General features: G+C 35.3%; 1 protein-coding gene across 1 annotated transcript; it reads left to right on the top strand.

Annotated features, from left to right (window-relative positions):
* Window positions 1–854: 854 nt before the first annotated feature.
* On the top strand, window positions 855–9,223 carry LOC145719145 (centromere-associated protein E-like; the record flags this gene model as incomplete). Its single annotated transcript, XM_081810657.1, has 7 exons — window positions 855–942; window positions 1,285–1,414; window positions 2,636–2,755; window positions 3,960–4,118; window positions 6,801–6,945; window positions 7,625–7,713; window positions 9,020–9,223. Coding segments are annotated over 7 exons (920 nt in total), but the record flags the coding sequence as incomplete, so codon positions are not given.
* Between the last annotated feature and the right edge of the window lie 3,604 nt (window positions 9,224–12,827).

The raw sequence follows: 12,827 nt of genomic DNA, 5'->3' as shown, positions 1-12,827 counted from the left end.
ATCCACGTCGTTGCAAATGGCAAGATCTCATTCCTTTTGATGGCTGCATAATATTCCATTGTATATATATACCACATCTTCTTTATCCAGTCATCTGTCAATGGACATCTTGGCTCTTTCCACAGTTTGGCTATTGCTCAATATCGCTCAGCATCAGGGAAATCCAAATCAAAACCTCAATGAGATACCACCTCACACCAATCAGAATGGCTAGAATTTACAAGTCAGGAAATGACAGATGTTGGCGGGGATGCGGAGAAAGGGGAACCCTCCTACACTGTTGGTGGGAATGCAAGCTGGTGCAGCCACTCTGGAAAACTGTATGGAGGTTCCTCAAAAAGTTGAAAATAGAGCTACCCTACGATCCAGCAATTGCACTACTGGGTATTTACCCCAAAGATACAAAAGTAGGGATCCGAAGGGGTACGAGCCATCTGTTTCTTTTTGCTCTTTCTCTCAGGTGATAGCATTTCTAGTTTACTTAATAGGTTGGAGGAATAGGGAGAGAGGCATTGAAAGTGGGCTCAGATTGGGCGCATGGGTGGCTCAGATGGTTAAGCGTCTGCCTTCAGCTCAGGTCATGATCCCAGAGTCCTGGGATCGAGTCCCACATCGGGCTCCCCGCTAGGCGGGGAGCTTGCTTCTCTCTCTCTCTCTCTCTCTGACTCTCATGAATAAATAAATAAAACATTAAAAAAAAAAAAAAGAAGAAAGTGGGCTCAGATCCAATCCAAAGCACAGACTTTACCATCTGACCCTTTAATTTCTCATTTCTTTTATAACTTACTGATAAATAAGTTCATCATTTAGTACAGAGGTCAACTTTCATTTTCATATTTGCCTAATAAATGCAGGTGTGCGACTCAAGGAAGGCTGTAATATAAATAGAAGTTTATTTATTTTGGGACAAGTGATCAAGAAACTTAGTGATGGACAAGTTGGGTAAGTTTATTCCATTGTACATTTACTTATTGATGCTTATGTTTTGCGTGAGGTTGAAAATTGTAATACTTTGGTAACACTCAAATAATGTACTGATTTCTTCCCTGTATTAAAAAGCTTTTGTGATTCTGTGAGCGTGCCTAGCTTCTAAGACATATGACTGTGACCTACTAAATTTACTTTTTATCTTAAATATGATATGTTAGTAGTTTTGATCTGCCTCAGGTAACCTGTAAAGAATTTTTAAACTGTAGCTAATTTAAGGTTCTGCATTAAAAACCAACCGCTGTTGTTGTATAAAAATTCTTACTGTTTTTTTCCCCAAACCCCTTTCTCACTAAGTGGTTTCATAAATTATCGAGATAGTAAATTAACACGAATTCTCCAGAATTCCTTGGGAGGAAATGCAAAGACACGTATTATCTGCACAATTACTCCAGTGTCTTTTGATGAAACCCTTACTACTCTACAGGTGAGTTTGATTTTTATTTCAATATGGGGGGAAATCATCTTTAAGCAGAAAAAATTACCCACTAAAATTAGGTATCTTTTTTTTAATGACATAACATACCTGCTGCAATAAAACTGATGTATTGCCTACTAAATAGTATTCCTTTATTTTCCCAAATTTCAATCATTCATATCCCACCTCCATAATTTTTGCCACATCCAACACTATCATACTATTTTTCTTTAAAAAAAAAACTCACTTTTTCTACTTATTGTAGAAGGAAACTTTGTCTCAGTCCCATGAATGAAAAACTAGTATCATTTTCAACAAATATGTGTGTGTGTGTGTTTATAACAAAATAACTCTTGAACTCCTGCTAGCTGATTGTTGCTTGCCTTTGCTCTGAGCCTAAGGCTTACATTTTCTGTTAAAAAAAGGAAAAATGAGAAATGTCAATAGAACAGCTGTCTCAATCAAGGATTCAGTATTATTTAATGGTCACCTTCATGGACCTACTTACAGTTACTTCTGCTACTTACACTCTAAGAAATGTTGTTCTCAATAGTTACTGAGCACTGGATCAAGGTAGTGTCAGAGAAACAAAGATAAAAGGTTCAGTCCCTGACCTCACAGTTTATAGTCTTAGAGGGAAGGTAAGACCGGTCTTCCAATGTGATTGCCTGGATTAATTAACTATTAATAAGTAGAATAGAGGGGCGCCTGGGTGGCTCAGATGGTTAAGCATCTGCCTTCGGCTCAGGTCATGATCCCAGGGTCCTGGGATCGAGTCCCGCATCGGGCTCCCTGCTCCTTGGGAGCCTGCTTCTCCCTCTGCCTCTCTCTCTCTCTGTCTCTCATGAATAAATAAATAAAATCTTAAAAAAAAAAATAAGTAGAATACAGTTCAGAGGAAGGAGAGATACTTTCAAGTGGAAGCAAAGCTTCAGAGTAGAGGGGGCAGCTGCACTGGACTTTGAAGGGTGGATGGGATTCCAGTAAGCCAGTGTTTGTAGGTTCTCTGTTGGCATCCATCCATCTTCAAGATATTTCCTTCGCTCTTCTGAAGACTAGAAGCCAGGGTAAGTTACAAGGACATAGAATACTCTCCATGTTCAAAAGTATTAAGCCACCGGGGAAGAGTATGGATCTTTCTTTATAAAATTTAATTATAAGAAACCTAAATATTATCAATTAAATTAATTTTTTATATTGAACACTTAACACTCTTGTATTTTTCCCCAGTTTGCCAGCACTGCCAAATATATGAAGAATACTCCTTATGTTAATGAGGTATCAAGTGATGAAGCTCTCCTGAAAAGATATAGAAAAGAAATAATGGATCTTAAGAAACAGTTAGAGGAGGTATGTATGAACCATGTATTTCAGTAAAGAATAGGGTCAGATGGAGAACTAAGATCTGCCCAAATGCCCAGAGATTCTTAATTCATCAAAACCTGAGGTCTGTAACCTAAATTTAAAACAGCTTTCAAGTAAAGAGAAATCACCTCATAAAAATTTTAGTTTAGGGGTGCCTGGATGGCTCAGTTGGTTAAGCGACTGCCTTCGGCTCAGGTCATGATCCTGGAGTCCTGGGATCGAGTCCCGCATCGGGCTCCCTGCTCGGCGAGGAGTCTGCTTCTCCCTCTGACCCTCCTCCCTCTCATGCTCTCTGTCTCTCATTCTCTCTCCCTCAAATAAATAAAATCTTAAAAAAAAAAAAAAAAATTTTTTTTAGTTTAATTTACTATAAACTGAAAACTTTGGTTTCTTGAAATTATTCTAGATTTTGTTTTTTATTTCCAAAGGGCAAAATTTGATATTTTCAAATGAGCCAAGTAGAGACATTCTTTCTAAATTGTCACAAAAAGATAGGGAATTAGGTTAACAAGAAAGACCATGTGTAGTTACTTAAAACTTTAATTTTTGTATTTTCACATTATCTTGAATTCTTCTGACCCTAAGATAAAGTCTAATAAGGTAGCATAATCACTTGTCATTGTAATTTGTTTCTTTTAACCATTACAGTTTCATATTTTATAAAAATCTTATATTTTGGTTATCTTTTTTAAAATGAGCTAAAATTTAAAAAAATAAAATGACCTAAAATATCAAATGAAAGTCTTATGAGAACATCTGTTCTTTTGCCATAGGTATTCAAGCCTCTGCTTTTATAACTTCTCTGCCTATCATTTATATATTTTTAGGCAATTACTAGAATTGCTTTAACAGCCTTGCTATAATCTTATATATAGCATCTAGAATACACAGGAAGAAATGTGTATTTTACTTTATTATAGGTTTGAGAAATTACTGATGATGGCAACTGCCATAGTGTTAGTATTTTGTAGGTAGGATATATTTCATTTCAGTAAAGCCTGATGCGGGGCTCGATTATCACAACCCTGAGATCATGACCTGAACTGAAATCAATAGTCGGATGCTTAACTTACTGACCACCCAAGAGCCCCCACATACAAATTTAATATTCTGTTCTTTTAAGCTACTTTCAAGGTTTTAAAATCTAGCTACATTTATTATTAACATAACTTAATATTACATTCTATAGGTTTCTTTGGAGACTCGGGCCCAGGCAATGGAAAAAGACCAGTTGGCCCAACTTTTGGAAGAAAAAGATTTGCTTCAAAAAGTACAGATTGAGAAAATTCAGAACTTAACACGGATGCTGGTGACCTCTTCTTCCCTCACATCACAACAGGAATTAAAGGTAAAATTTAAAAGATGACAACTCAGACTTGGTATACAGAGACTAGGATTGGTATTCCTATATGTTTATTACATAGTTATGCATTTCTTATCCTTTGATACAGTATATTCAGAAAACCCAGAACATTTTGTGTGTTTGCCTATACATTAGTAAAACCAAAGAGGTTCATTAAAAATAAGGATCTCTGATCCCACGTGTAGAGATCCTAATTCAAGAAATCTAAAATACTGACAAGGAATCTATGTACAATATGTTTCTTAAGAAATTCTAGTGAAGTTGATCAGGTGATTGAGAACCATAAGTGTCTAGAGTATGTGGTAATATTTTCTATTTAAAGAAACAAATATTAATCGTGGGAAAATTGATCTAGAATATAGATCAAAATAGTGATCAAAATTCTGACTTCCAGTATGTGTACTTTTTGTTTTTACCAAAGTTAGGGGTTTTTTTTTAGCCCAGTAGGTATTTTTTGTCTATGATGGTATCATGATTAAAAGGATGGCCTCTGGAGCTTGACTCCCCGGATTTGAATCCTGGTGCTGTCAATTCCTAACTCTTTACCTTAGGCAATTTCTTAAATCCACTTTGCTGCAGTTTCCTTATCTGTGAGATAGCTTGATTCCCACCTCGTAAGATTGTTGTGAGAATTAGGTGAAATAATGCATAGAATGTGCTCAACACTACATTTTCCACAGGGCAAATCCTCAATAAATATATGCTCTTAAGATAATATTATTAATAGAAATTATGTTCAAGTCACCATACTAGGTATAAAGAAGACATCCCAAGTGCTATTTGTTGACTGACTGTTGAATAGGAAACAGCCCAATGGAAGGGATAAGGAAGACTATTTCAGGAAGAGATCCACATGTACAAAAGCTTGGAGTAGTGAAAACAACATAATGTATCCCTTGGACTTAAAATGTTTTGGTGGTAGGGGAATTTTAAATCACAATGAAGGATTTGAACATTGCATTATGCTAAGGGCAAGCTAAAGTCTTGTAGGTAACATGATCATGATTGTGTTTCAGAAAGGTATGGCTGCTTATGTGCATCAGATTGGTTGGGGTTCTACAAGGACTGTGACTCTGGAGATGGAAAAAAAACAGATCAGTTGGAGAGCTATGTGGGAGAGAGACTCAGCAGGACTTTGTGATAGCTTAGCTGTGGGGGTCATGGAGAGGGAGAGAGAGGTATCCAGAATGACTGGCAAACATTGCTGGGTAGCTGGTAGTATTTACTGTTAAGGAACATTGAATGAAGAGCAGTGCAGCTGCTCAGTGTTTTATTTGGGACATCTCCAGTTTAAGATTTCAGGCAATTGAAAATGAAAATGAAAATCAGGTGAAAGATGTGAGGTAGATATATCAATTTGGGCATTAGCTACTGCAGATCCAAAGTCAAGTTGTGGGAATGGATGGGCTTGTTCTGAGAGCATGTTGGGAATGAAAAGAAGACCAAAGACCAGACCCCAAGAACGACTTTTAGATAAAGGTAGAAGAATCCCAAAGGGAGCCAGGATTCACTCTAGAGTTAAGAAGGAAACCAGATGAGTTGTGGTCACTAAGGGAAGAGAATATTTCAGAGAGGTAGCACTCAGCAGTGTCACATTCTGGAAACAAGCTCATTTACAAAGCAATTTGAGCTATGTGCTAGGAGTGAAAGCCATCTTACAGAGGGTTGAGATGACCCCAAGGGATGAGATCATGAGCACATTAGAGGGGACTGGCCTCAGATAGAAAAAAGGATCATTTATAGATCAGCTCACCTATAAAAAGGATGTAGTAATAGGATAGTTGGGAGGATCAAGTAAGATGAGATAGTACTTGTACCTCCTAGAGGGACAGGAGAAGAATGGTAGCCATGAAATATGGAAAAACACAAGCAGAGGAAGAGAAACCAGCAAAGCAGAGTGAGTGGTGGGATAAGCACCAGGAGACAGAGGTGTTCCTGAAAGGATGACGAAGGAGTAGACGGATGATGAGGAAGAGCACGAAAGAGAGATGAAAAGAAAATTGTAGCTAGAGAGAAGTAAGGAGTGAAGGGTTTGTTTTAAAAAAAAATCAAAAGCAAATGGAGAGGCTGGAGCATTCATTCATCGAGCTGTTAGAGGGGGCTGGTGAGGCTAACAGATGAATAGGTAACCCAGGGAGCAAGGTCCCAGGGAACAATGAGGTTAGGAGCCCTGGGAAAGGCATTAGCTTTACTGCATTGGAAGAGACTGGCATTGTGAAGGCTGTGTGGAGATCTACTCGCTGAAGGAAGTTCAAATAGACCATCTGTCTTCCCTTCCCAGTCAGAGCTGGACAGCCCAAAGTGCTTTTGGTAGCTATGGTGGGCAGCAGCAGCTTCCCTGCTAGAGAACACTGGATCACTTGGGGGTGGGAGTCAGCCGATTCCTTTCAATTAAGTCCCAGAAAAGTTTGTAGGGAAACTTTCAAATAAAACATGAATTTTAAATGATAGTTTCATCAAATTTTTTATAGGGTTAAACACTGATTTTAAAAGTTTGTTTTCTCATGACATCCTTAGACTGATAGGATATTAAAATAGGCTTAAAAAAAATTCTACCAAGTCCGTGGTTTCCAAGAAATATTTAATTCTTGGAATATATTAATTCTCTTGTTTTACGATGTTTGAGCCCAGATCTGTTTAAGGTAATTTTGATTTTTTTCCTCTTAGGCTAAAAGAAAACGAAGAGTCACTTGGTGCCTTGGCAAAATTAACAAAATGAAGGACTCAAATTATATAAATGAATTTAATATGTCAACAAATGTAACAAAAACACGTAAGGCGGCTGCAACCGTAGTGGGGGAAATTGATGAATGTGAGTGCTTTTTTAGCTGCTTTTAATTACAAAAGCATCCCAGTAAAGAACTACTTTATTTATAACTCAGTTAATGTGATAAACACATTTAATAAAATGTATGCATTTTAGATGCAATTACAATGGAGATAATGATAAAAATTAGTGATTTTAAGAAAGTGAACATTCTCTATTATTTTCACATCTCTTAAGAATGATACACTTTAGTTGAAACACGAGACATTTTTATTGTTGGTTTTGTTCTAATCATTATCCAGTTAAATTAGTATCCATATAACATAAATTAGTATCCATATAACATCTGCCTTAAACTTTAATTTTGAAAGGGTAGCATTACACAGGCATGTTTCAAAATAATGTCTCCAACATTAGCAGTATTTTTAAAGCATTTTAAAATCTACTTACATTGATCAAATCTCAAATTCAGAATTTGTCCTTTTACCTATATTGTATCAAGGATCGAGTATTTTATTACTAATTCTAACCAGGGATCTTAATTCATACAATATTATAAATGATCATATCTTTTGTTAATGTATTCTTGGCATTCATATTTTGAGCACATGTTAGCTAATTGGAGCTTATTATTACCTCCGATCAGACTTTTTTTTAGTCTTTGACTTTTAAGAAACTTTATTAAACATATTTATGGATAAATTTCTTTTTCCCCTAATTCTAGCTTTCTGCTCAGAGTCTGATATTTTCAGTAATACTTTTGATACATTAAATGAGACAGAGTGGAATCCAGCAACAAAGCTACTAAGTCAGGTAACTTAAATGTATTTTATAAAACATTATCTCTCACTCTTTTTAAAATTCACTTTTTGTTGATGTTTACATTGTTGTAGCAGCACATTACTCGCTCTGACTTAATTTTAGTAACAGTTTTGGTTCTAATTACTCGTTACACTCCTAATTGATAACTGACACGTAGAAGGAAGCTAAAAATTTTGTAATGCTGGTGTATGGTAATAGGTAAACATTTGCGTCTAGTTCTTTCCCAATAGATCTTGGTATCTATGGGTTTTTTGGTTTTTTTTTTTTTGGTTTTTGGTTTTTTTTTTTTTTTAGTTTCTGTTTTTCCTTACATAATCCCGTAAGGGTTTTAAAAAAGGCTGATTTTTAAAGTGTCAAAAGTCTCAGGCATATAGTAGAAGAATGACACAGCAGGGAGGGGGTAATATTGCCAAATCATACTGAAAAATAAAAGAAAATGTATTATGTGTGGTTTTATCAAACCTTTAGGGAATACTATGGTGAATACTTCACTAGGTATAGAGTCCATATTGACGTTCTAGGCTACTAATGTCCAAAAAAGTACAGTATAGTTTTATAAATGTATTTGTTAAGAAAATTTCATTTTAGTTTTAGAATAAAATTGCAGTGATTCTTGGGAATTATTATCATTACTTAACCATTGAATTAGTTAAAATTAGGTGTTATAGTTAAAATGCTTTTATGTCCCTAAAACATCCTCTAGAAGTGTGTTGTTTTTGGAAAATCCCTGGCGTTAATTTTTGTTTTTTTAACCTGCAGTTTATCTCTTTCTCATAATAGTGTACAAAACAGAAACAGGCCTCTTTCGAGTATGGTAAAACATAGCCTTTAGAGTTTTAGAGGTCAATAAATAATACCTCTGTTTCCCCTTCCAAAATTCAGACCTATTTAAGAAATAAAACAGGCATCAGACAGGTGGAGAATTAAATTATCAGCTTCATAACAAAGGAGCATAAGGATCTATGGTCAAGTGGACTTCCCAGGATGCACCCTACCTCCCCAGCCTCCTACTCCTGACAACTTTCCCAGTTAGATATAGGCAGAGCACTTGTTTATATGATCTTTTTTTTTTTTTTCAATCCTTTCAAAATAGTCTTCTAAGCTAGTTTACCAAAATGCACATCCTTTATTTTACCCTGGATCAAGCTAAACCATTAGAAAGATATTGAAGAAGAGAATGACCTAAGTTAACTACATGATTTCAGGTTAAACTATTTGACTAATCCAAATTTTAGTAAGGAAACAATATAGGATTAGAATTCTCTCCAACTTGAAAATCTGGTTTTGTTTCCAATAGGAAAACTTAGAAAGTGAACTGAATTCACTTCGTGCCAACTATGATAATCTGGTATTGGACTATGAACAACTAAGACGAGAAAATGAAGAAATGGAATTGAAATTAAAAGAAAAAAATGATTTGGATGAATTTGAAGCTCTAGAAAGAAAAGCAGAAAAAGATCAGGAGGTAAGAGATATGGAAACATGAAAATAAAACCACACTTTTAAAAGAAGTATCATTTTTGGGCACCTGGGTGGCTCAGTTGGTTAAGCGGCTGCCTTCAGCTCAGGTCATGATCCTGGAGTCCCTGGATCGAGTCCCGCATCGGGCTCCCTGCTCGGCAGGGAGTCTGCTTCTCCCTCTGACCCTCCCCCCTCTCATGTGCTCGCTCTCTCTCATTCTCTCTCTCTCAAATAAATAAATAAAATCTTTAAAAAAATAAATAAAAGAAGTATCATTCTTTTAAAGATGTTTATTTCTAAGGTTGACATATGGAGAATCCAACCATTTTCTATGTGTACACACAATTTAGAGAATTTAAGAAGTAATTCACATACTATTTTTCTCAAACATTAATTTGTTGAGCACACCAGAAGTACTGTCTAGAGTATAACCATTTCCTGCTGAGACCAATATGAATTTTACTATCTGGCTGAATGTTTTATGCATGGATACTATGTGTTAATGGATTTCATTTTCTTTACAAAGTATATTCCTAAATATTTAGATTATTAGAATGGCTGGGGAAGCTGATTTTGCTCACGTCTTTTTCCATATCAGAGAGTTATTGTGAAAATTATTGTAACTAATACTAAATACTAGTAATGAAATTATTAGAAATGAAACAGATCACTTAAATTTTCTAAATATATAATATTAAGCTACATGTTAAGAGAACCCAATCCAGAAACACTCAGACTTCAGATACTTAGAAATTGTCCCAAGAAATTCAAGAGATTTCTTAGAGCAGACCTTCCTTAACCTAGAGGTCACAGACATTATAAAATTATTTTGCAGAATTTTTGAATGCATATTCATTGTTCTGGAACAAGAATCCATAGCCATTATAAGACTATGAAGTAATCTATAACTCCCCCTACCCTCAAAATAAGAGCCAGTGTTCTGGTGTAGTTAAAATATGAGTTAATTTGCAGCTACTTCCGAGATTTCTGTGAGGATGGCCCAAAGGGACACAATGCTTTTTCCTCGGTATTGTTGTTTCATTTCTTGCCCTCTTGTTTTTTTTATTTTTTTTTTAAATAAGGAAAAAAACAATTCAGTGCCAAAAGTATTATTTCCATTCTACCTATAAATTAAAGTTAATCCTACATTTCATGGGTATATATCCTAAGATGCAAAGTCTGTATGTTCTCCACAGGGTTTCATTTAACTTGTTTTAAAATTTGCATGTTAACAAAATACAAAATGTCAAATATTGACCTGTAGATGTCAATCAATAAACACTGAGTTTTATAAGGAAGGGGGTGGTCTAGTGTCATGGTTAAGAGCATGGTCTCTGGAGCCAAACTTGCTTCCAAGTAGGATACAGGCCTTGAGTGAGTCTCGGAATCTCTCGGGGCTTCCTGTTTCTCTCCACCCTGGAGGTTGAACCAGGTGCTTGCCAAGGCCCCTTCTAACTCCCAGTGTCATCTAATTCTATCTTACTCATTATAAATAATATGACATAAAATTAACTTTGGGCATAAGTATAGCAATAATTTCTCAAAGTTTTTTTACATGATTTATATATTCAATAATAAAAACTGAAGCTCACAGAGTAAATGACTCTCACATCCTGATTCTTTTTTTTCCTTTTAACCGCAGTCAAGGGGGAAAATAATCCTATTCTTTTCATCTTTACTTGGACACAACTAAAATTCTAGGTTCTATAAGGTAACCTAAAATATTAAGTAATAAAAACTTATTCTGCTCAAAGGCAGTTCCATTCTATTTTAAACTAAGTCTGTGTATGCAGTAAAATATGTTCCCAAACCTTCATTTTGGGAAAAGCTTAGCCAAAAAGGAGGTAAAATTCAAATTATGGCCTTAGGACATGTGGTCATTGCCCTGGTTTGCCTAATGGTCTTATAAATCACCAGAGCTGTGTATCATTTTCAAATGGGAATATAGAAATACAGGATGTTTAAATAGTAATTTTTAGAAGGAGGGGTAAACAAAGTCAAGTCTCATCAAGCTCAGGTAACAAAGGAAATTCCAACCCTCCACCTGATTTAACTTGATTAATTTTAGAATTTTAACAACTTGGACGTTTTTGTCTTAAGGAATTAAATATTTTATTTTACCTGCTGAAAATTACATAAATTGAAATGTAATTTTTTTTATGTAGCAGCCAATTAACTTTTGATTATATCATATACTTTCTCTTTATACTCAGCATCTTAAATAATACCTCATTAGGAAGTCACAGTCCAAGCTTTACAAAAGTTCATCTTTCTCCATTAATTAGAACTAATACTTAAAGTGCTATTTCAAATGAAAAGTGAGATAAGTTTTCTTTCTAAATGTTTATTTTCTAAAATAAAGATTAATTTTTTAGTTCTTCCTTATTTTTTTTATTGTGTTATGTTAATCACCATACATTACATCATTAGTTTTTGATGTAGTGTTCCATGATTCATTGTTTGCATATAACACCCAGTGCTCCATTCAGTATGCCCTCTTTAATACCCATCGCCGGGCTAACCCATCCCCCTCCCCCCCTCCCCTCTAGAACCCTCAGTTTGTTTCTCAGAGTCCATAGTCTCTCATGGTTCATCTCCCCCTCCAATTTCCCCCCCTTCATTTTTTATTGGTAAATGTGATTTTGTTGCACAAAGTTTAGAAACAGGAAAGAAAAGATAAAAGATGGAGCCAATTTAAATTATAGCCAACACAAATGTCTAAAATTTTGCTGAACAGTTGATAGCCACTAACCACATGTGATGATTGAGTACTTGAAGTGTGGCCAATTTGAACTGACTTAAGTATGAAAAAAAAAAAAGTAAACTATTTAGTTTTTTATATTGATTACATGAACAAGTGATAATATTTTGGATATATTACGTTCAAATATATTTTTAAGTTCTGTTTTTTTAATGCAGCCAGTAGGAAATTTTCAATTACTAATTTGGCTCACATAATATTTCTGGATGATGCTGACCTAAAATAGGAATGTCAACAGTAGTTTGAATGTAAACTAGTTAGGACTGAATTAAACATTCAGAAAATATTACTTAAACAAGATGCTATTTTCGTAAATCCCTTACATTTCTACTAGAATTTGCCTTTACTTTTTTATTCTTTTTTAATCTTATTTTATTTAAATTCAATTAATTAACATATAGTGTATCATTAGTTTCAGAGGTAGAGTTCAGTTATTCATCAGTTGCCCATAACACCCAGTACTCATTACATCACATGCCCTCCTTAATGCCCATCACCCTGTTACCCCATCCCCCCACCCACCTTGCCTTTACTTTTTTTTTAATTTTTTTATTGTTATGTTAATCCCCATACATTACATCATTAGTTTTAGATGTAGTTTTCCATGATTCATTGTTTGTGTATAACACCCAGTGCTCCATGCAGAACGTGCCCTACTCAATACCCATCACCAGGCTAACCCATCCTCCCACTCCCCTCCCCTCTAGAATCCTCAGTTTGTTTTTCAGAGTCCATCGTCTCTCATGGTTCATCTACCCCTCCGATTTCCCCCCCTTCATTCTTCCCCTCCTGCTACATTCTTCTTCTTTTTTTTTTTTCCTTAACATATATTGCATTATTTGTTTCAGAGGTACAGATCTGAGATTCAACAGTCTTGCACAAT

Source organism: Leptonychotes weddellii, unplaced genomic scaffold (assembly GCF_054177405.1).
Source record: "Leptonychotes weddellii isolate Sample4059 unplaced genomic scaffold, ASM5417740v2 HiC_scaffold_3156, whole genome shotgun sequence".
Lineage (NCBI taxonomy): Eukaryota > Metazoa > Chordata > Mammalia > Carnivora > Phocidae > Leptonychotes > Leptonychotes weddellii.
This window is presented reverse-complemented; position numbering and strand designations above follow the sequence as displayed.